The sequence below is a fragment of the Pan paniscus genome, chromosome 13 (genome assembly GCF_029289425.2).
Source record: "Pan paniscus chromosome 13, NHGRI_mPanPan1-v2.0_pri, whole genome shotgun sequence".
In the NCBI taxonomy this organism is placed as follows: Eukaryota; Metazoa; Chordata; class Mammalia; order Primates; family Hominidae; genus Pan; species Pan paniscus.
Window position 1 is genome coordinate 112,312,256 of NC_073262.2, and position 25,822 is coordinate 112,338,077.

The 25,822-nt window shown below is 34.8% G+C and overlaps 1 protein-coding gene across 40 annotated transcripts in view; it reads left to right on the forward strand.

Moving 5' to 3' along the window:
- The window catches only part of MAP2 (microtubule associated protein 2), a 310,414-nt gene that overhangs the window by 265,524 nt on the left and 19,068 nt on the right, over positions 1-25,822 (forward strand). For 9 of the 40 annotated variants that reach the window (XM_063595268.1, XM_063595269.1, XM_034955030.3 and 6 more), the window contains 3 exons: positions 11,059-11,120; positions 16,358-16,505; positions 20,679-21,019. In XM_063595268.1, coding sequence (XP_063451338.1) covers positions 11,059-11,120; positions 16,358-16,505; positions 20,679-21,019 — 551 coding nt within the window. Of the gene's footprint in view, positions 1-1,366; positions 1,613-3,382; positions 7,109-7,317; positions 7,525-7,695; positions 7,831-11,058; positions 11,121-15,231; positions 15,403-16,357; positions 16,506-20,678; positions 21,020-25,822 lie in introns of all 40 variants that reach the window. The other 31 variants (XM_034954994.3, XM_055109049.2, XM_055109052.2 and 28 more) reach the window with 13 other exon arrangements.

Genomic DNA, 25,822 nt, shown 5'->3' on the forward strand with positions numbered 1-25,822 from the left:
ATGCCATAATTAAATTACAAAACTAAAAATGAGTGCTAAATGTGAAGAGATAGATAACATAGATTTTTTTCTCTCTCTCTGTTTCTCTCTGAGGATATTAATATTTCTAAAAAACAAAATAAAAGAAAATTCCTTTTCTTTTTATCTGTAGTCTTTCCCTCAGGGCCGTTTAAACAATGCACAATTATTTCATAAGAATTTTGTAAGAATCTTCCATTTACAAAACTATAGAACAGCTCATATATTTCTCTCTAATTCCTTAAGTGACCAAATGGAATTTACTTATTTTTACTGACATTTCAAGTGTAAATGAGAAACAAATTAGTGCAATAACTCATGAACTTGAAAAGTTTATCTTTACATCTTAAATGTTAACTTTTTTATGTGATATACATGGTTTGGGGGTTGGTTATTTTGGCCGTTTGATTGCCACTCAATTATCTTTCCTTGGTGATTTTGTTTTGAATTACAGAAATAAGACTTTATTACTAATGTGCATATTTTTTCTTTAGTGTCAAAGAGAATTATACATGAACTACATTACTGATATGTCAGGGAGTTTAACAATATGATAATAGTTGTGTCCCAGAGGTAGACTTTTGTAAACAGATTTAAATTTAACCTTGACCTTGTTTTTAACACATTTTATTTTACTTACTTTTTGAAAATGTTCATTTTCTCTAACATCATACAATGCAATGAAGCTAACATAACTTGACTTAGGTAGTCCCTTACCTTGGAAATGCTAAATAAATTATATTTTAAGTAAATTTGGTGGACTTTGTGATAAAGCTGTTAAGGTAGTTGGTTGGATATTCTTTTGAGGCAAGGCTTTTTTTATTCCCAAAGATTTCTTTAGCAAAATTTGCACATTTTAAATAAAGCAGCCGGGAATTCTTATGTAGGGGCTTCCTGCATTGGCGAAAACAGCACATGTCTAACAAATTTAAAGGCTTTTTTTTTTTCAGTACATCAGTACATCCATCTTTTCACAACCATCTGTTATCCGGCAGCACCATCTCTTATTTCCAGCAAGCTTTCCACATGCGTGCAACTTACTGCCGTTTCCAATAAGGGTAATCAATCAATACAACCCTTTCAGCTCTCAAACTTTAAAATAAATTGCCTTTTAATGAGACTTTAAAAGTCATCACTATTAGCAGATTATACATCATAGTTTTCCAACCAGTACCTAATGTATGTTGCATTAGAATATTAATTTGTTCATCCCAATGGTAAAATAAAAAAACAGCTGAGGTCTTCATGAGGTCATTCTAATGGAGCTGAAAGTGTTCCTTTAGCAATATTTCTGTCGTTTCATGTATTGTTCTGTGGTCATGATGTCAACATCTTTTTCATCCCTAAGAAGAAGAAACGCTAGAGAGTCGGATGGCTGAGGAAGAGAAACCTGCTGCTCTTCCTGAGAAAGAGTGTGGGGCTGCTAAGTCCTCAGACCAACCCAAGGGCCTCAGTAAGGGCCAAATGGAGTCTAGTGCGGAGGCCCAAATAGTTCCCGAAGAGAGTGCCCCAGCAGGGGCCCCACATGAGACAAGTGTAAAAGAGGTCAAGGAGGTGTCTCCAGAAGTAAAAACCCCTTCCTCTGCTGGGGAAGGTGTGTCTTTCTCAGGATTTGCATGTGTTTTGTTGCAAATGATCTCTCCAGTGGCTTACCAACCTGATGCCTTTCCAACGCTATTTCGCTATTTCATCGCTGGGTCTTATGATAACAAGTCCACTGTTGTAGGCTTAATGTGCAGAGAGTGTGGCTTGCGCAAGTGCCGTGTGGCAGCTGGTTTTCCAGTGCTGCAGCTGATTTCTGGTTTTCCTTTGCCATGATACAATACGCTTTGCAGCCAGGCTGATGATGCTATGTGAGCTTCTTTTTTTATTTTATTTTTTTACCCGCCCCCCTCATCTCAAATGTTTGCCAGTCACATTGCTAATACATGTATATTTTTGTTTTTATTTTGGGGACAGCAATTCATATGCTTTTATTTCAAATCGTACAGTTGGATTTTGGCACATAGAGGCTTAAGTGGTGGAATCGTTTTTGTTTGCAACCGAAATGTGCTATATTTTTTATGCTTCAATGAATACTGGTTTGATTTTCTTGAGCTCCTGCTGATGCTTCTCATATCATTTTCTCCCCATGGCAGCCAGCCCTTCTGATCATCCCCATATCTCTTGAGTTTTCATTCATCTAACCTTTATTAGAAGTTCATCAAGTATTTTTTTTCTATTGTTACAACAGGACACATAAGTATATAAGGTAATGATGATCCATACACTTGCTCTTTTAGAGATGATTGAATTTTATTATTTTTCCCCAAATCTTTTCCAGATAACTACATTTAGCTCTAATGACCACAGTGAAATACTTTGACCTTAAAACACAAGTGGGACAATAAAGCCTTTTGGATTGTTGAATAAATAAAAGTAAAAATGTGTTATGTAATTTCTGTGAAGCACCTCTAAAGCCAATACTGGCCAATGCTTCACCAGTTAGTCATGCTCCAGGGATTGAGGTCATGACCATGGGAATAAAGTTATTTCAATAGTTGACTCTTTTGAAAAGTTTGTTACTCACATGACTTCCCAGTATCAACAGTGTAATTCAGATTTTCTTATATCTACCGTACAGACTAAGTAATGATTAGGAATTTAAATTTTTAAATATGTAATAGAAACTGGCTTGTAAATTCTTAAGTCATATCATATAAAATTGATAGCAAATATTTACTTATATTTCTGAACTTTATCCTCGGATGAATTCTAAAAATTTATGCCAGTAACCTGTGGATGCCTAAAGAATTGGCCCTGACATTTGTTAATCAAGTTAACTGCAACTGTTAACATTTTATCATTGTGCATTACTTGGCCCTCTGCCCATAGCCTACCAATTCATTTTTAAATGATAAAACCAATGAAAATGTTCAGTAGAAATCAATTCTTTATCTATATTTAGTCCTTACTATATATTCTTGTGTACCCTAACATTAGCTGCTTACTCAATATTCATTAGCTTATAACTTTTATGTATAGAAGGCACATGAATTTGTTTCTTCTGTAATACACACCACATAATGTTTAGGAGAGACCAAAAAAAAAACAAAGAAAAAAAGAGAAAAGAATATCCAGAAATATACTGTTCTTACAATTCCTTTGCACATTAATTTACAACCAGAGTTCATTTTAGTAATAGTACACATATATCTCAGTCCTGACCTTTTCATATTGACTTTTACATGGGCAGCATGCTTGCATGTTCCATAATTTTTGTTTTTATTCTACCATTCATTTATCACTTCAAAATATAATTTTAAGCTTATTTCCTGAACGCACTTGCCTATTATTTGTTTAAAAATCAACCCGATTACTTCAGATTTACTTACAGCCTTGAAGATGGAGTTCCATGATCAACAGGAATTGACTCCCTCTGCAGCTGAGCCTTCAGACCAGAAGGAAAAGGAGTCAGAGAAGCAAAGTAAGCCTGGTGAAGACCTTAAACATGCTGCCTTAGTTTCTCAGCCAGAGACAACTAAAACTTACCCTGATAAAAAGGACATGCAAGGCACAGAAGAAGAAAAAGCACCCCTAGCTTTGTTTGGGCACACTCTTGTTGCCAGCCTGGAAGACATGAAACAGAAGACAGAACCAAGCCTTGTAGTACCTGGCATTGACCTCCCTAAAGAGCCTCCAACTCCAAAAGAACAAAAGGACTGGTTCATCGAAATGCCAACAGAAGCAAAAAAGGATGAGTGGGGTTTAGTTGCCCCCATATCTCCTGGCCCTCTGACTCCCATGAGGGAAAAAGATGTATTTGATGATATCCCAAAATGGGAAGGGAAACAGTTTGATTCTCCCATGCCAAGTCCCTTTCAAGGGGGAAGCTTCACTCTTCCTTTAGATGTCATGAAGAATGAAATAGTTACAGAAACATCGCCCTTTGCCCCTGCCTTTTTACAGCCAGATGACAAAAAATCTCTGCAACAAACCAGTGGCCCAGCTACTGCCAAAGATAGTTTTAAAATTGAAGAGCCCCATGAGGCTAAACCTGACAAAATGGCAGAAGCACCACCCTCAGAGGCAATGACCTTATCCAAAGATGCTCACATTCCAGTTGTAGAAGAACATGTTATGGGGAAAGTTTTAGAGGAAGAAAAGGAGGCCATAAATCAAGAGACTGTGCAGCAAAAGGATACTTTCACCCCCAGTGGACAGGAACCTATACTTACTGAAAAGGAAACTGAGCTGAAGCTTGAAGAAAAAACCACCATTTCTGACAAAGAAGCTGTGCCAAAAGAGAGTAAACCCCCAAAACCTGCAGATGAAGAAATAGGCATAATTCAGACCTCCACAGAGCACACTTTCTCAGAACAGAAAGACCAAGAGCCTACCACAGATATGTTGAAACAGGACTCGTTCCCTGTAAGTTTGGAGCAAGCAGTTACAGATTCAGCCATGACCTCTAAAACACTGGAGAAAGCCATGACCGAACCATCTGCATTAATTGAAAAGAGCTCAATTCAGGAACTTTTTGAAATGAGAGTTGATGACAAAGATAAGATTGAAGGAGTTGGAGCTGCAACATCAGCTGAGCTTGATATGCCATTTTATGAAGATAAATCAGGAATGTCCAAGTACTTTGAAACATCTGCCTTGAAAGAAGAAGCAACAAAAAGCATTGAGCCAGGCAGTGATTACTATGAACTGAGTGACACTAGAGAAAGTGTCCATGAGTCTATTGATACCATGTCTCCCATGCATAAAAATGGTGACAAGGAGTTTCAAACAGGAAAAGAATCCCAGCCCAGTCCTCCAGCACAAGAAGCAGGGTACAGCACTCTTGCACAGAGTTATCCATCAGATTTACCTGAAGAACCCAGTTCTCCTCAAGAAAGAATGTTCACTATTGATCCAAAAGTGTATGGAGAGAAAAGGGACCTCCACAGTAAGAATAAGGATGATTTGACCCTTAGCAGGAGTTTAGGACTTGGTGGTAGGTCTGCAATAGAACAAAGAAGCATGTCAATCAATTTGCCGATGTCTTGCCTAGATTCCATAGCCCTTGGATTTAACTTTGGTCGGGGACATGATCTTTCTCCTCTGGCTTCCGATATTCTAACCAACACTAGTGGAAGTATGGATGAAGGGGATGATTACCTTCCAGCCACCACACCTGCACTGGAGAAAGCCCCTTGCTTCCCTGTAGAAAGCAAAGAGGAAGAACAGATAGAGAAAGTAAAAACTACTGGAGAAGAAAGTACTCAAGCGGAGACATCATGTGAGTCTCCTTTCCTAGCCAAAGATTTTTACAAAAATGGTACTGTCATGGCACCTGACCTTCCTGAAATGCTAGATCTGGCAGGCACAAGGTCAAGATTGGCTTCTGTGAGTGCAGATGCTGAGGTTGCCAGGAGGAAATCAGTCCCATCAGAGACTGTGGTTGAGGATAGTCGTACTGGCTTGCCTCCGGTAACTGATGAAAACCATGTCATTGTAAAAACGGACAGTCAGCTCGAAGACCTGGGCTACTGTGTGTTCAATAAGTACACAGTCCCATTGCCATCACCTGTTCAAGACAGTGAGAATTTATCAGGGGAGAGTGGTACCTTTTACGAAGGCACTGATGATAAAGTTCGAAGAGATTTGGCCACAGACCTTTCACTGATTGAAGTGAAACTGGCAGCAGCCGGAAGAGTCAAAGATGAGTTCAGTGTTGACAAAGAAGCATCCGCGCATGTCTCTGGTGACAAATCAGGACTGAGTAAGGAGTTTGACCAAGAGAAGAAAGCTAATGATAGGTTGGATACTGTACTAGAAAAGAGTGAAGAACATGCTGATTCAAAAGAACATGCCAAGAAAACTGAAGAGGCTGGTGATGAAATAGAAACATTCGGATTAGGAGTAACCTATGAGCAAGCTTTGGCCAAAGATTTGTCAATACCAACAGATGCATCCTCTGAGAAAGCAGAGAAGGGTCTTAGTTCAGTGCCAGAGATAGCTGAGGTAGAACCATCCAAAAAGGTGGAACAAGGTCTGGATTTTGCTGTCCAGGATCAACTAGATGTTAAAATTAGTGACTTTGGACAGATGGCTTCAGGGCTAAACATAGATGATAGAAGGGCAACAGAGCTAAAACTTGAGGCTACACAGGACATGTCCCCCTCATCCAAAGCACCGCAGGAGGCAGATGCATTTATGGGTGTTGAGTCTGGCCACATGAAAGAAGGCACTAAAGTTAGTGAGACAGAAGTCAAAGAGAAGGTGGCCAAGCCTGACTTGGTGCACCAGGAGGCTGTAGACAAGGAGGAGTCCTATGAATCTAGTGGTGAGCATGAAAGTCTCACCATGGAGTCCTTGAAAGCTGATGAGGGCAAGAAGGAAACATCTCCAGAATCATCTCTAATTCAAGATGAGATTGCCGTCAAATTGTCAGTGGAAATACCTTGCCCACCTGCTGTTTCAGAGGCTGATTTAGCCACAGATGAGAGAGCTGATGTCCAGATGGAATTTATTCAGGGGCCAAAAGAAGAAAGCAAAGAGACCCCAGGTATATCCATCACACCTTCTGATGTTGCAGAGCCATTGCATGAAACGATCGTATCTGAACCAGCAGAGATTCAGAGTGAGGAAGAAGAGATAGAAGCCCAGGGAGAATATGATAAACTGCTCTTCCGCTCAGACACCCTTCAGATAACTGACCTGGGTGTCTCAGGTGCCAGGGAGGAATTTGTGGAGACCTGCCCAAGTGAACACAAAGGAGTGATTGAGTCTGTTGTGACCATCGAGGATGATTTCATCACTGTAGTGCAAACCACAACTGATGAAGGGGAGTCAGGGTCCCACAGCGTGCGTTTTGCAGCCCTAGAGCAGCCTGAGGTGGAAAGGAGACCATCTCCTCATGATGAAGAAGAGTTTGAAGTAGAAGAGGCAGCTGAAGCCCAGGCAGAACCCAAAGATGGTTCCCCAGAGGCTCCAGCTTCCCCTGAGAGAGAAGAGGTTGCACTTTCTGAATATAAGACAGAAACCTATGAGGATTACAAAGATGAGACCACCATTGACGACTCCATCATGGACGCTGACAGCCTCTGGGTGGACACTCAAGGTGTGCATTATTATTATTATTATTTTAATTTTCTGCTTGCAACTCAAACACAATAACCTTATGGGAATTTTTTTTTCACTTAAACATTTTAAAATACCTCTTTATCTCTTTATTTTGCATTTTGTTAAATATACAAAGGATTTTGTACACTTGTTACTAATGTTTTCACTGTTGTTGTTGTTGTTGTCATGATTTGCTTTGATCCACAGATGATGATAGGAGCATCATGACAGAACAGTTAGAAACTATTCCTAAAGAGGAGAAAGCTGAAAAGGAAGCTCGGAGATCATCTCTTGAGAAACATAGAAAAGAAAAGCCTTTTAAAACCGGGAGAGGCAGAATTTCCACTCCTGAAAGAAAAGTAGCTAAAAAGGAACCTAGCACAGTCTCCAGAGATGAAGTGAGAAGGAAAAAAGGTTCATTTAACAATCACTTCTTTAAAAATGTTTTTGAAGTAATTCATTATTACTTTTTTGCAGAAGAACTGCCTAACAGTGGTAACTAATTATTTATAAAATTTCATTCGGTTTTGCTCCACGTGTTTATTTTTTCCTGATGGTATGCTTTTTGTGTTTTCTTATTCATAGCAGTTTATAAGAAGGCTGAACTTGCTAAAAAAACAGAAGTTCAGGCCCACTCTCCCTCCAGGAAATTCATTTTAAAACCTGCTATCAAATATACTAGACCAACTCATCTCTCCTGTGTTAAGCGGAAAACCACAGGTGACTGTTCAATTCTGCAATGTGACTGGCAAACATAGACATGTATTTTTTTTTAAATCTCATTACTGTAGCAGCTTCTTCATTTTGTTTTTCTTCCAAGAATCTCAGCAGTCATGAACAATTTTGCTATTAAGTGTCTTGTATCATTATTCTTTTTTTCCCCCCTCCTTACAGAAAAGGTCATGACCATCTGTTTCTTTGTCATGCTCAGACATAACAGTGCGTGATTGTATCTTGGCATTGTGCTCTAGTGTCACGTTCTGGGGATTCCTATTTTCATTCTGTGTGTTTGGTTAGACGATGGCGATGAATTTAACTGTGGTATGCATTCTCATTATTTTGCTTATTTATCTCTCTCATGCTTAAACCCATAAATATTTGTCCTATTTTCTACATTGTTACTGCCAAATCTGTTACTGATGTTGATGAATTTATTGAAAACCACCAAGAATGTGTAGTGATTTAGATACTGAAAATGAAAAGCAAGCCAGGAAGTGAAATTGTGGTTTGCAAAATTACTATTACTTTGCTTTTGCTGAAAAAAAGAAGATAGAAAACAAAATTTTCTGGTAATTATATCAGATTTTATTCCTCATATCCAAAATTAACAAGATTTTCACTCTACTGAACTACATCTCTTAGCTGACATTTTGTCATGGAGATTTCTTAAATATGTTGGATCCAAACTGCTCGACTTTTCTATATAATTTAGTTTCAAAAATTTGAAGCTAAAACTCTTCCTTTTAGGAGGAACTTCAGTTAGAAATAAACTTCGGTTTATTTTTACTTTGCTGTCTACTTTTTTTTTGTTTCCCAAGACGGAATCTCGCTCTGTCGCCCAGGCTGGAGTGCAGTGGCACGACCTCGGCTCACTGAAACCTCCACCTCCTGGGTTCAAGCAGTTCTTCTGCCTCAGCCTCCCGAGTAGCTGGGATTACAGGCGTGCACCAAGCTAATTTTTTTTTTTTTTTTTGTATTTTTAGTAGAGACGGGGTTTCACCGTCTTGGCCAGGCTGGTTTTGAACTCCTGACCTCGTGATCCACCTGCCTCAGCCTCCCAAAGTGCTGGGATTACAGGCATGAGCCACTGCACCTGGCCTGCTATCTACTTATTACTCTTATTCAAATACATATTTTTTCCTAAGTTTATAAAACTGGTAAAACAAAGGAATGAAACTTGTTGGAAACCATCATAAAAACCCCTACAAATATCTGTAATGCCAACTTTTTTCTAAATTTCAGGGCAAAGTATTTATTTTATATGTTTAATTATACTAGGATAATCTTACCTTACACTATATTTTATTTTAGCATTTATTAAGTGGCATGCTTGTAGTCTACAAAATGACAGATTGCTAAATCAGAAAAGAATGTTTTTCTTTCCATTGTACATCATCAATGCCTCTATATAAATCTTCGGATGGTTTTAAAGGTTAAGAGGAACATTAGCCTTTGTGAGAAAGAGAAAATCAAGCTAACTGATGGTTTTATTTTAGCCATTGAAAATTCCAAGTATTTTGTATTTGTGTTCTTCATCTAGAAATCATATCATGTGCTTTCCTTCAAAAACAAGAATCTAAGGCAGGATTTGAAAATAGAAGGCTTGTATATATGCACACCTTGATAAAGCTTCAGGATGAAGAATATATCTGAAGCTAGGAGTTAGGAATTAACGTGACATACCTCAGTTCATTTTCTCAGGTTTTTAGCTTCATTAAACTTAGAACTTCATTAAACTTAATAGCAAATTAATAGCTTCATTAAACTTAGTAGCAAAATTGCTTGGGCAAGCAGAATCTCTTGATTTAGCATAAAAACTCTATAACCTACCTAAAAGGATGAAAGATGTCATCAGGATTGTGGAATTTTAGAGAAAATGTAAAATGGTTTAGTAAAGTGTTTACATGTCATTGGTATTCAATTTGCCACATTTAAAGTAAATTGTGTTTTTATTCATTCTTTGAAAGAAATTTAAAATCTTTGAACTAATGAAGATTGTCCTTTATTCTGGCCTAATGTTAAGATACTTTAGGAGAAAGCATGTATCAGATGTAGGTGTCATTGGTTTGAAGCAAGCTATACATGTCACAAGAATTTGAGTTATATTACAGAGATAGTAGTAAGGCATTGTTTTCACTGCTTCCTTAAAAACAATGAGTCCTAGAATCTGAAAAATCTCACTAGCTAGTCCTACATGGCATAAAGCATATTGTAGACAGTTATTATGTTTGTGTCAGAACTGTACCTGTCATAAAAATACCTTTTTGGAACTTATTCAGAGGGCTTATAAGGATACATTTTTTTTCTGAGGGTTTCTATTTTATGAATGAAAATTAAGGAGGAATAAACACACAAGCTTGATTATTTTATCTTCTAAGCCCAATTTTCAAACATAGATGGTTTTCCAAACCACAAAGGATTGTTTTAAATCATGAGAGCTAAGCTACCTCAGGTAAGTCATCAACCAAAATGTGCTAAAGATAATGGAGTTTAAAATTGAAACCAGAAGCATAAAACAGCAGCAAGAGAAACAACAGTAACAGATGTGGTAATAATTTCATACAGGAAGTGCATGTGTAGAACATGTTCTGTATTTACTGAACTTAAATTTTCTCTCGTGTTTTCTGTTCTTGACAAGCTATTTTTCTTCCCTTCTCATGTGGCATTTTCACATCAAACAAATATGTCATTCATATTGTGAAATGAAGGGATACAAAGGGAAAGGGGTTGGCTGATCATGACAGTTTGAAATGTAAAATACCGAAATATCTATGGTTATGCCAGTGGCTTCCAGAACAAGAAGAGGGTTTGGAAATCTCTATGAACCCTCTTCTATATATCATGTGAACCCCAGAAACCGATCAATGTTCTTTTTCTTAAATTTTGCAACATTCACATTGCTATTCTGTAACTTCTGTTCTAAAGGATCTCCTTACGTACTAGTGATTCAAAGATACATTGGTAATCAATAGAAAAATTATGTGGTGTGCTTACCTGCACTTTGGTAGACAATGGGTTATATTAATTAGCACACACTATTTGTTGGAGCCACACGCTATGTTATTGTTATTCAGGTTACTTGAGTTATTGAATTCGAGTCTCATAATAAGCAAACTTTTGCTTTGCATTAGTCTGTTGACACAACAGAATATCCTACAGGTATTTAAAACTGCATTTATGAGTTTTTAGCAACTAAGTTTTGGGTTGTTTGTCTTTTATTTTCAACAGCAGCAGGTGGGGAATCAGCTCTGGCTCCCAGTGTATTTAAACAGGCAAAGGACAAAGTCTCTGTGAGTAAAATAAGTTTTTCCTTGTTCTTCATTTGAAGTTCCTTTGGTATTAGCTGTAACATCAGAATAACTTTTGATACTGTTTAGATATTTACTCTTAAAAGTCATTTTAAATAGTTCGCTCACCCAGAAGATTCTCCGTGGCGTCCAGGCATGGAAGGATGAACGTCTTCTGGGATGGCGTATGATGGTAATTGGTGAGGGCACAGCTGGACTGCTTCCTTACTAGTAAGACAAAAACATAGAAAGCAGCACAATGATATGGCAAAAGTAAGGAAGTCCAGTTTAGTTACTTTTCATAGAATCAAATTAAACCATATAATCAACAGTAACTGTATTTTATAATACACTTTCATTGTTTTTGTTACAAAATAGAAATATGACCAAATGAAGCACTGCACACAAGCAGAAAGAAGTAGAAATCAATTATAATCCTCTTATCATAAAGATAAACACAGCTATCATTTTGATGTAAAATCCTAATTTTTTTCTATACATTTATAGGCTTAACAACAAAAATGAGAACACTGTGTATCACTTTTTAAATTCAACAGTAAATGTACTTCCATGTCGTTGAACATTTTGTAAGTTTTAATGACTACGTAATGCTGCATTTTATTTCTTTGCAATGATATACTTAATCAATTTCCTATTATTTGACTTTTAGAATTTTTTGTTGGTATTTTAACAATATTACTGTAGAGAACTTTTTGGCTAAGTTCAGTTTGTATGCTATTTCCTTCATTTTCTACTAGTGAAATTATTGTTTCAAGAAAAATGTTAATATTTAAAGTTTTTGCTGCATATTGTCAAATTGCCCTCTGGAAAGGTTCTACCCACTTATACATTCTGTGTAAGGAGAGTGTTCATATTTGTTATTATTACTACATATTTTATATTGTTGTATATTTGCCAAATTATGGAGATGGCATATATTATTATTTTAAATTTTTATTTTGGTTGTATTAATGGTGTTTAACTTCTTCATATGTTTGTAAATCTTTTCTATTTTTTCTGTGAATTTTATTTTTATATTATTAACTGTATTTTAATGACCAAAGCCAACATGAAGTATTTTCACTCCTTTATGATTGAAAGAAAAAAATTAAAAGGCTACTAATGAAATCCTAAAATTATAACAAATACTTTGAATGATATTAATTAGTAGCTTATAACAACATTCTGAGACTGAGCAAACACATGTAATATGTAAATCACAATTCTTAGTTTACCCTTCTAAAAAACCAATAAGATTTTAGACTTCCACTTTTATTTATTATGAAAAGTAGTGAGTGATTCATTTCTTTGATCTTGAACCTGAGGGGTTTTACGTTGATAAAAGATGATACTTGATTTTTATACAAATGTTTCAGATATATTCCTGAACATATGGCAAGCAACATAATTCATTTATTGCTTTGGTAAATATTAGGCTTTATTATAAACACATTGTGATTTCAAGATTTGTATCTCTTTACCTTCTGTTTCCGAATTAATGATGTATGGTGGTTGGCCGTAGGGCTATGAAACAAATCATGTTCAAATCTTGAACATCTATTAGTTATATGATCCTTTTCTTCCTATTTCTTAATTTTCTAAAAATAAAGGGGAGGACAAAATTCCTGTATCGTGAGTTAGTTATAAAAATTAGATGTAATAATGTTATAAAACAGTATGCAGTCTAATGTTTAGAATATAGCATTCATTTAATAAATGGTAATAGTTGTTAGTTATTATTTTAGTTAACTGAATGGTGGAAGTTTTCAGGAGCAGATATAGAAAATAAGTCTGACCTTTCCTCCTTTAGGTTGACATTATTTGGAACATTTTTAGGAAAATTTTAAGCCCCTTGGTCTTTGAGTAACTCGATAGAATCAGCACTTGGAACAGAACCATAGGCATCGTCTGACACAAAACAACCTTTTTTCCTTGTAAATGCCCGTCTTGTCTTTCTGAAGCAAAATTAGCCCTTCATTCTTTCTTTTTTTCTCATTTATTAGTCTTTTTTTCTTCCTAATCCCATATCCTTGTTCTATAAGTTTTCTAAAACCCCGAGTAACTTTTATTTGATTTAGCTCTAATGTTCAGTATATCCATCAGCACTGTTCTCTGATTTTTTTTTGGTAGTTGTATGCTCTTTTAGATTCACTTTTTTTAACTTAAAATTTTTTTTTCTATGGGTACATATTAGTTGTATATATTTATGGGATGCCTGTGATGATTTTTTAAATTGCTCTTTATTAGGAAACAGACCCACCCATAATCCTGCATTTCACGTGGGTTTTTCTGTTGTTTGTTTGTTTTGCATTAATAGTTGTCTTTCTTAACTACAAGCAATCCAATTTATTTTTCTCTTCTATATCATGCTTTTGAAATTCACTCTTTTGTGGGTAGGATCAATAAAAAAAGAATGACTTGTGCTGACCCAATTACACTTCCCACTCAAGATACTGGGTCTATAAAACAAGAAGTAATTTGTACAGTCTGTAAATACTTATGTCCTGTTGTAGCCACAGAGGTTAAAACTTGAGATAAAAATCTCAGTTTTATCTGTCATTTCTGTAACAGTTAAATCAAATTAATTATTTGAAGATAATAATCTCCTTGGCTTTGTCATACTTATCTATATTTTTAACAGTCACCCCTGAGACATATGGCACGCTGGCATAGCTTTCTCCAAAAGCCATACATCCTTCCCAATTATACTTGCAGACAGTCTCCCCAGGGGTTATCAACACCTGTAAATTAAGTCGTGATTTTTATTGGCCATCTTTTCAGTCCTGACTTTCCTTTTTAGAATTCATAACACACCATGCAGACTCTCTAGTCTTTGCATAAAAATGTTATTAGTTCTATGGTATAACTTAATCCACAGTATGTGTTTTACTTATAAAATGAACAAATTATATATAAACTCTGAAAAATTCTGTTGAAGTCAATGTAGATTACCTGAAAATAAATTTTCTCAATCTTTAAAAATACTTTTTTCATTATTAGGCTTCAAATATACCTTGTTCCAAAGTTCTTGAAACATGATTAAGATATGGATTATATGTACACCTTAAAGGCTGTGTTTATTAAAGGAATAATTCCAGCAGATAGGATATTGAAAGATATTTCCAAATGTGTTATCATTATAAAACTTATGAATTAATTAGAGACTATATACATAGAATCCAAAAAGAATATTTTATATACATTATCCTTAAATTAGAGAACTATATATAGAATCATTTTTTAAACAACAAAATTTAAGCACTCAGCATTATTTTTTAAACCAGCAAAAAGAGAGTTTTGCTAGTCACTTGTAACATTCTTTCTATATTAAGGCTTATTGTATTTTTAAAGAGAGAGAGAGACTTGCTTTGGTCTCAGGATTTCACAAAGCTAATTCCTTCATATCTAAGCAATATTATTCTTTCTTCTGTCCTTCTGTCTATCCACCCACTCATCATTTATTCAGCAATTATCCGCTGGGTCTCTACTGCGTACCAAACATAAACAATCACATTTGGAAGTAAAGAAGAGCAAGTAATAAGTAATAAACATGGATACCTGTTCTAGACCTGGTTAATAGAAAATAAAATGGTTTAGCATTATTTTTGTGTTTTATTTGTATAACAGATTTTTTATTTTATTTTTAATCAGGGTGTCCATGTGCAGGCTTGTTACAAGGGTATATTACGTGATGCTGAGGTTTGAGCTTATATTGATTCCATCATCCAAATAGTGAACATAGTTCCCAATAGGAACTTCCCAATAGGAAGTTTTTCAATCCTTCCCCCACTTTTGGAGTCACCAGTGTCTGTTGTTGCCATCTTTATGTCCGTGTGTACCCATTGTTTAGCTCCCACTTATAAATGAGAACATGTGATATTTGGTTTTCTTAGACATTTTTCTATGACTATTATTAAGTTAGTTTTGGCTAAAAAGAACTGTGAAAATCTCTTCTCATCTAAGTACACATCTCTATCATTGATTATAACCATTTATCATGTGTTCTTATTAAAAAGACTTTGAGTTTCTTATACGTTTATACTTCTTTTTTATCTTCCTTTTACTTTATAGTTTGGTTTATTTTGTGCTTTTGTTTGTTTTCTTTCATGGCTAGAATTCTACCTTGTCAAAGATTCCTGCTTTACAGGGTAGCACAAAGTCCCCAAGATACAGCTCAGCCTGCCCTAGCACGACTAAAAGGGCTACATTTTCTGACAGTTTATTAATACAGCCCACCTCAGCAGGCTCCACAGACCGTTTGCCATACTCAAAATCAGGGAACAAGGTAAGGCGGCAGGTCAACAAAAGGTGCAGAAAGAAATAGAATTTGGGAGAAGGTTACGTTATAGAACCTAATTCAGGAAATGTATGAAAGCAAATACTTTACTCTGAAGTGTTTGACACATAAACAGTAGGCCCTTTTAAAAACAAATACAAATTTAAAATTTTGATAAACAGTATACCTATTTTTTAAATGTAGAAAATATGTCTTTTTCTAGATATGCTACCCATTATTAATTTATGGTTTGATTATCTGGTAAAATATCAAATGCAAACTAACAAAACAAAATATATTCTATTGTATATAATATATAAGAAATAATATTATACAGTACAATAATAACAAATTACATTGTATAGAATATAATAGATAATTTAAACTAAACATCATATACATCAGGGTTTAATACTATGGCACCTACCAACTCAATTGTCTTGAAACAATTATATAAACTCATTAAACTTGTTTCTTCAGCTTTAAAATGTGTATCATGTTTTGTGGTGAGAATCAAATCATAAAAGGATATAAACTATAAAGAGTTCCTGTCACATACACGCACAAGATATGGTAATGGTCATTGTTAGAAATATTATGCATGCAGTGAGCTACTCTCAGTCCTTTCTGATTAATAAATTATCATGCTAATGAAGATTTTTCAATAAAATTAGTAATTTGCTGAAGATTGAGTACATTTATTTTACCAATATTATCATTTAGAACTTGAACTTCACACTCAGTTATTAGAACTCCAAAATAATGTATTTTTATAAAACATCTAGGCAAATATGCACTCTTTCTAAGTTATAAAGTAGAAATGTTTATAAATATATGAAATCCAGTAGTTTGTATTAAAAGAAATTCATTTATTAGCACAGGAGGAAAATAGCATAATCAATATCACTTCGTATAAATTAAAGAGTTACAAGAACCCAATGTCCTTTTTGTTTTCTCCAATCAGGATGGAGTAACCAAGAGCCCAGAAAAGCGCTCTTCTCTCCCAAGACCTTCCTCCATTCTCCCTCCTCGGCGAGGTGTGTCAGGAGACAGAGATGAGAATTCCTTCTCTCTCAACAGTTCTATCTCTTCTTCAGCACGGCGGACCACCAGTAGGTTTATTTTGATTTGAATTCCTTTTTAAGCACTTTTTAAATCCTTTAAGTGGAATAGCACTTATATTTATATTTTAATTTGTAAAAATAAAACATGCATTAAGACTAGATTATATTTGCCATAAGGATCAGAAAATCCAGAATGTAGATGGCTGCAAAATAGCTGTTTGAGTAAAAACGACTGATGGAGGAAATGGTAACATATTACCCTATTATCTAAGACTGATATAAAGTTATTTCTCTAAGAATATATTTTTCTTTTTGCTTCAAATTTAGAGCAAAAAAGGAAATTCTAAAGAAGTAATCAATGTAGAAACCAAGTCAAGGATTTTAAAAACATACATCTATAAAAGCTTAACACTTATTAGATTTCCAAGTTGTAAAATCTAACTAGAAAGTCGACAATCAAAACTTAGGATCCTGTTCAACTTGTTAAGAATTTGCATTCCAAATGAGCTATAAATATAGCATAGTCTATGCAATAGGTTCAAATTATCTTGATTGATGGCCCATTCATGAACTGATTGGCAATTATAACAGTTTATATAATGCTCCAATCATTACACACTTATATGTTGCATTATGGCAAACTATCTAGTAAAGCATGGATTCAAATTACTTCCATAAATATTTTTCTGTTGCAACCAAAATAGCTACCGTTTATTGAGCACATATAGATACTAAACTCTTAAGATACATTTTTTCACTAATTTAATTAGGAAAACTAATGACTATTATAATAATTAATAAACTCAATTCATTCTACTGATGAGAAAACTGACCCTCTAGAGAGGGTAACTGCTTCACAGTTCGCAAGTGGTTGAATTTGGTTTTCAGCCTACTGATAACTTCACAACCTGAAGTCAATGTCTTTTCTACATTTATTGGGAGGAAATAGTACTAGAGAACTGCTCTGTAGAATTATTTGGAGAAGAGTATCTGTGTCATTTAAAAACCATTTTAAAATGGTGGAAATTGCTACCATTATCACATTACAGTTGACTTCAACACTTATTTTGATAATAATTGGCCCACTTAAATATGACTATTGGCATTTAAACAGTGTTTTTGCCTGCAAGAAAAGGGTTTATTGTAATAAGAGTAATTGTGTCCAACATTATTTAGTTTCCTAGAGTATTAGCATCCTTTGAAATATGTGTTAAGAACACTGAAATCACAAAAACTCTTTTATCATAGCAAAAATAAATTATTTGAATGAATTAGCAGGAAGGTCATTTAAGATTTAGTACTCTCCAGGGAAGAGACTTTAAATCTCTAGAGTTGAAATTGAACATAATTAATAACCCCAAGGATGTATGAGACAAGACAAAGATACCAAGTACTCTCAAAAGGAACATCTTGAATTATACTTGTATTTGTTGCTATAAAAGCAAAATGGCACTTTCTCCATAAATCCACTTCTTCAAACCACTGTGTTCTGCCTTTTAAAGTGTATCTATATATGAATTGATTCATTAAATGTTCAGCACCAATTCTATTTTGACTTTTTAAATTTACTGATGTTTACAAGCATTTTGCATTGTATTATTTGATAGTGAACATAACTAACACGTTGATAATTTTAAAACATAGGATCTATTTTACCTCTGCATACCAATAGCTGAAAGGCATAAAGACGATTGGAAAAGCAAGCACTCTGCCCACTTCTACTTGTGCACCATCCCCTTAATGGTACACAGGGATGTTTTAACATTTTGTGCAGCTATTGAAAAGATTTGAAGGAAACAATGTTGTGCAGGAAGCTCATCCGCCCAAGAGGAAGGAAATCCATTGTCATTGACGAGTTGACAAGATAAATAAAAGCACAGTTTAATCAATTAACTTGTAAAGAAATATCTTAAAAGTCGTTTTAGATCTTAGGTTTAACCTCTTCAAGTTCAGAACAAATAAGAAACATTCAAATTTATTGTTTTGATGACAAGAACATATTTATTACAATAAAAATTGGTCGTATATATTGAACAGCAGTGTGAAGGCCTTAATATTTGTAGTTTATCTTCTTTCTCCAGATGTAACATAAAACCTTCTTTTATGAAGCTTAACGTGTTTTCTACAAGTATGGAAATGACTCCTTAGAAGTTTAGAAAAAATTATTTCATATAGTAAAAATTGTTATTCACATCCAGAATATTGCTTCAATTCAGTCTCCATGAAGTCAAAAAACTCCTCAGCACACTTTGATGAATTCTGAATTCAATACATTTTATTAAAAAAATATGTTGTCTACCTACTGTTTTCAGCTCACATGAAAGTCACCAGGGCTAGGTACAATGGCAAAAAGTACAGGGATGATCCCTCTCCCCAGAATATCTGAGCTATTCAAAACTGGTGAAGTAATAGAGAAAACATTCAAGAAAGAAATAATGTTTCCGGAGAAAGTATTCAGACAGACATAGAGACAGACATCTACGTTACACACTTAGTCCATAACAAACCAGGACATGGAAGTTACAAAATGCCAAGTTGGATGTGGTTGTGTCATCCTAGTCTTGAAATTCTTGTGAAAAGCAATAAAAATCACAGAACACATGCTAATTTCTCACTTTAGACTTCTCATATCCCATTTCATATTATCAATTGAAGAGTCTAACTATCTTGTGCCCTGTGTTAGAAGACCAAAAAGACACAGGGCACTTTCATTTGATACTTGAAAACTGTTCACTGAAAGAAGTAAAATTGTTCTGTGTTTCTCCAGGAGATAGAACCTATGGCGATGGGTGGATTTACATTTTCCATAGATTACAATTGTCCAAGAAGCTCTCCTGAGCTCACATCTTGTAAATATTTAAGCAAAGATTACATGTCCACTTCTCAGAAAGAACTTCCTATATTTATGATCAATTGCATTAGGTGACCTCTGAGATTCCTTTCACTTCAGTGGCTTTAAAATTGTTATATATTTATTCTCTACAAAATTTCAGAAGATTCATTGATTTTTTTACTTAAGCAGCAGTAAAAAATGAAAATTAGCCCTTTTCTATAAAATATGTTATAAATGAAACTTGCATGCTTAAAAATGTAAATCCTCAGGGGCTAAATATTGTATCTGGCTTAGACGTTAGTAGCATCTGGGTGAATGAGCCTCAATATTCTCATTTCTTAGGAATAATAAGAGCTGCCCCTAACAACTGTATTGTGCATGTTTGTTTGGTTATCAGTTGGTTGGTATTCACATAAGTGCTTTGAAATTTATAAGGTGTTGCATTCTTATTTCTATCATTCTTTCAGAAAAGTATTTGAAATGTCATTCAAAGCACATTCAAAAGATGAAAGAAACATAGTATAGAAAAGTGGGGGGTGGGAATAATAATAATATGAGGCTGAGCTCAACTTGAGGCAAAGAAATGCATCTCAGATCCTGTATAATTAATGGGGTTTTGGATTTAACTCTAAACTGCCAAACTAGTGAAGAAAACAGAGGAGAAAACACAATCAGGTACAAGGCTCACTGGGAATATATTGTTGAGACATCCCAAGTTTCTAAGGCAAGAAACAGACTTTTTTTTTGGTTTGAAGCACTGAGATAATTTTCCTTATGAAAAGAATACATGATATAGTATAGCAGTGTCTGACAGCTTCCATAAACACATTTACACCTCATAGTGTTCCTCAATATAAGGATATAATATTGAAATGCAGATCTGTCTATACAGGCCAAAACTATGTGTCCTAAATACATGGTTCTATATTGTATGTTCACCTGGATCCCAGAATGAATTTACTACGTAGAGGAATGAATGATCTACATATCATTCAAGGAATCTTCAGTAAATATGGGTCTGCATACGACACTAAGTGTAAACTCTTTCCAACTAAAGGCAGATCCATTTGCCTTAATAGTCACACAAGTAGAAAATAGTTTTTGACACATACATAATGAAAATTACGGAGAACAAATCAGAAAAAAAATCAGGTGTTTTTCTTTGTGTTGATAGCAATGCGTGTTCAAAAGAATGCCAACGGGTTATGCACCTGATTTCAGAAACGAGACTCTCAGCTTCTTGAGTACTATAGTGATCATTACAATAACTGTTTCTAAATACCTTAGAAATTAAACATATTATGATTTCTAACAATCTATGGGAAGAGGGATGTTTTGAGGAGAATTGTCTGACTCTGGTTTGGTTTTGGTCTTGCTTGTTAATACAGGGTCAGAGCCAATTCGCAGAGCAGGGAAGAGTGGTACCTCAACACCCACTACCCCTGGGTCTACTGCCATCACTCCTGGCACCCCACCAAGTTATTCTTCACGCACACCAGGCACTCCTGGAACCCCTAGCTATCCCAGGACCCCTCACACACCAGGAACCCCCAAGTCTGCCATCTTGGTGCCGAGTGAGAAGAAGGTCGCCATCATACGTACTCCTCCAAAATCTCCTGCAACTCCCAAGCAGCTTCGGCTTATTAACCAACCACTGCCAGACCTGAAGAATGTCAAATCCAAAATCGGATCAACAGACAACATCAAATACCAGCCTAAAGGGGGGCAGGTAAGAATTGCATGAACACATATTTGCTGCCAGAAATAATTATTACATTGCCTTCTTCATATTGAAAACTAACAGTTCTTAAAAGGGAAGCAGAGGTGTTAAAGAGCTACTGGTTACAATTTATTGCTAAGAGTTTGGACTTTACATTAGGAAGATAGCCTCTGAAATACAACGAAAATCACATGACATGCCCATTCCTTCTGTTAGTTACTGGGTAAAAATTTTTACCAACTTTTAGTTGATTGACTAACTTTTTTTTTTCTGAATGTATCTCTATTGCTTTGTGTTTTTTAACTTGAGATTAAAGTTATATTTCTGATATAAAATTGAGTTTTCTATTTTAGTTTCTGACCATGAGCTCATTTGGCTATCTTTTAGTGATTCCAATTTTATCTCCTTCTTTCTTCCCCAAGGATTTCCTATGACATTTTCTACCATTTCCTCATGTTTACTCCAAAATAAGGATGTTTCACCGAGTTTCAATTCTGGCTACTATTGCCTAAATGTTGCAAAGGGGAGGTATTCGTGTTGATAATAAAAGACACATGGTTCTGATGAATAAAATTGTAGACTTTGAACTTCTATTCAAGATTAATTGTATTAAATAGAGCTATTAGTAAAGCTTACTTATTAACTCTTAACTTCACCTCCCCAGAGCAAACATTCATATCTTTTCAAACCAGGGGGTTTTGAGTTCTGTCTTGACCTGAACCTTGCTTATACACTACATGTTTGGACAAAGCAATTAGCCTGGAAGGAAATAATACAAATATTATTTAATGTTTATCTCATAATATTGATCTATTCAGGATAGTTTAACTTTTGTCATTGAAGAGATATAAAACAACATCCTTTTTTGAAAGAAAGGACAAAAACAGTAACTTTGTACGTAAACGAACTTATAAAGCCCTTTCAATATTCCAAGAAAGTCTTTCCTTTTTAACGTCAATATTTTTTTCTGCCACTCTTTTTCTTGTCTCTTGTATTTTGTGCCACTGCTTTCTGGTATCCCTCCTTCATGCCAAAGAAAATCTATTTTCAGGAAGAAAGATCTTCCCAAAATGTAAAGCTATCAGGCACTCCTACTCACCAATGAAGCAAAAATTCAGTGTTGCTCTTTCATTTAGCAACAAACTTCTTTGCTGTCTCATTATGGCTCTGTAAGGGAAAGCCCAAAGAGTTAAGAAAAATCAACCAATGGGGCAGGAGGGGAGAGGTCAATATGCCCTTTTAGAACAATGATAACATTCTATAATAATAGAGTTGTAGAAAGATACTTTTTCACAGACAGATGCTATGAAAACTAGAAGCTACAAGAAACATTTTTAAGCAAAAAGTAGAATTATAAGCCTATAATTCCTAAAAAACTCAAACTATTCTTGCGTTCATCAGAGTTTTGCACATGCAAGAGAAGGAAATATTTTGAGCTTTTTGGAAATATTCAAATGTTGCATCATCTTTATATTTATACATAAATAATTTAAAAGTGTAAGGTGAATAAAATCAATTTAGTACCATTTGGAAAGTTCTGCATTTTAGCCTTGGACAAGCTATCCTCTAAAATAGAGTAACTATTATGTATATTTTAAAATCAGTTCTTTTAAAATAAATATTCCCATGTCCTGTTATTCTCCTTAACTAGATATGGGGTTTACTTAATTATATTCTGGAAAACATTAATACTTAAAATAATTTGTTTCCTCTTAGAATCACAAGAAAATACAAATTATCTCCAAGATATTGTATTAAAACTAAAAAAAGTAATTAAAAGAGAAAAGTATTATTTTAAGTTGACATAGAAATTTTATAATATATGATTTTCTTTGAAGGACTCCTTAAGAAAGGCAAAAAGAATGGTTTTAGCCCCAGCTTTGCAGGAACCTCTAAGATTCAATCAACCCAAAAAATGTGAAGACGTCTGTTTTCTTTTTCTGATTCTTTATCATATCTGGTTTGGAGTATTTTTATGTCTTATTTTAATTGACTTCTATATTTGGTAATTCATAAAATTGATATACAAAATATCTCATACTTTTGAGCTGAACTAAAACTTCCTTAGAGATTATGGTGGTTAAGGACTAGTAAATACATATGACACAAAAATTACAGAAAGAACAAAAATAGCTTCAAAATCACAGTGTCATTTGAAGCAAATATGTTTTTATCATCAGGCAAGTGTTAACCTGATACAAAATTATCCTACTTCAGCAATGATGACTTTGGAAAAAATCCACAACAGTGGAGTTATGAGGTAACTTTTTTGCAGAAGTAGGAGGTATTTCCTCACCAAGATAAACAGATGAAAGATATTTGCCTTCTATTTTGTGATAGATGGTATAAATTCACTTAAAGGGTAAAATGAATTGGGAAATAATAGCGCATTGCAATTGAACTGTCTTTGTAGGAAAAACATATCATTCAACACTTCAGCACTCTCCCCTTAAAAGCCTCCTTACAGTGTGTGATCTCAGATACAGGGAGTGAGGAGAGGTTTTTTCCATACTTGTAAAACTGAAGATCTTATAGAACGACTGAAGGAAAAGTATTTTAGGGCTTCTTAGAAATTATCAAAATGGCATGGTAAAGACCTTTATTAGATGATCAAGCATCTATACATGCATACCGTTGAAGAAATTAAAGCCACTAGCACATTGTTCTCAATTGTAAATTGATTTTCCTAAGGCATTTGAATGGATTGGCCAACCCAGAAACATTTAAAAAGACAGAACAAGAGCTATACTTTCTTCACGGGCCAGGTTTTGTAATAGTGATATATGGTCTCTAGGAACTGAGAAAAATATTCATGTAATTCTTATTAAAGAAGATGGGAGTAAAATTAAAGATGTAACTTTAATTCCTCTGCCCAGGGTCTATTGTGGTAAAATTTGAAGCAATTAGGTTGTATACAAATGATTTAATTGTGAAAACTTCATTATTGGGGTTTTAAAATTTGTGCAATCTCTAAAAATTGGTAGAGGAAATCTATAATAAAGATATATGCATCTTAGGAACTCAACAGCTTTCCAAATTATTTGCCTGCAGTTTGAACATTAATTGCTCTTCTGTATGTACAGGTTTTGTGCTTACAGCAGCTATCTCTTCTGTTAAGGTCCAATTTCTGTTGGCAGAGGGGTTCAGCTCAGTGAGTCAGATCAATGCCTAATGGAATAGATAAGCTAGCTGAAGATACAAGGAGCTTTACAGAAGGCAATAAAGCTAATCTTTTCAGCTAAAACAAATTCATTCTATTGGAAAGAATATGGGCAATCATGGATTCAGTGTAGATAATTAGCTTGATTGATTTAACTCAAGGCATAGGGAAGACTATCTTATTAAGTGTATTAATTTGAAACTGCTGTATGTAGCTAGCCTCTCAATCTACATTAAATCTAAGTTTTAGAATAAATAATGTTAGCTTTTGAAGAACACAGCTGCTTCAGTTAAACAAAGGTAGAGAAACAAGCAATTTCTCTAAACACGTAGCATAAAAAAATTTAGGTAACGACTCAAGGAATAGTGCTTTTTACCTTTTCTATCTAATAATCAGGTTTTAAAATAGTTACTTGGATTTATATGGAATGCTCCTATATGTTTTGACAGATATCTTGTTTTTCTCCATTGGGTTTATGAAGATGAGTATAAAAAGCACAAGTTGGCCAGGTGCGGTGGCTCATGCCTGTAATCCCAGCACTTTGGGAGGCCAAGGCAGCGGGTGGATCACCTGAGGTCAGGAGTTCGAGACCAGCCTGGCCAACATGGTGAAACCCCGTCCCTACTAAAAATACAAAAAAAAAAAGAAAATAGCCAGGCGTGGTGGTGGGCACCGGTAATCCCAGCTACTTGGGAGGCTGAGGCAGGAGAATTGCTTGAACCCAGGAGGCAGAGGTTGCAGTGAGCCAAGACCACGCCATTGCACTCCAACCTGGGCAACAAGAATGAAACTCTGTCTCAATAAATAAATAAATAAATTTTTAAAAGCACAAGTTATATGCCCTTGTAATAATTGAAAGTTACTAAAGAAGCGGTTTCACAGATGTTGTTTTCATTAACTGCTCATTGGATAGGATAGTCAGTTAGAGCATGATCTCTGCAAGGCCATGTCTGTGGATCTGATTGATTGCCTCTGAATTATGTGCTTTTGCTCCATTAATGACTACAGTCAGTCATTTTCAGGTTAGCTAGGCTACAGATGGTGGCATCATCATGCAAGTCACTCCTTTTTGAAGAAAAAAAAGTACTCACTTTTTAAATAAAGAACTTTGTAAAATTTGTCAGCATATTGCTTTCCCAATCAGCATTGCTCTGTCATCTTTGTAAAATTTTTATTTAGATAAATCTATTAAACTAGAACCTGTAAAACATATCATTACATTCTAGAAATAAAGCAATCTTAGTTTCTATATCTCAGTTCTATATGGATCTATTAAACTAAAGGATATTAGATGTCAGAGATATCCATCTCCTTCTAATCCAACCCTCACATTTTCACAGAGTAAGAAACAGAAGTTCTCACATTACCCGCATCTTGCATATAGGACATTAAATATCATCCTTCCATGGCTGAGCTGTGAAGTCAGAGTCTATACTTTGTCTTTAATGAATAATTAGTCACTTATCTGCAAGTATGTAATTTTGTATACCTTAGTCTTCTTTGTTTGCTTTACCTTTCATTTCATAACATGAAAATAAATGGTAATTTTATTTAGCAGTGCTTTCCATGCCAAAGTTGTTTTTATCACGTCAGGATTGAAATTTGAAGCTTCTAAACTTTTATTATATTTTCATGAAATAATTTAATGCAAA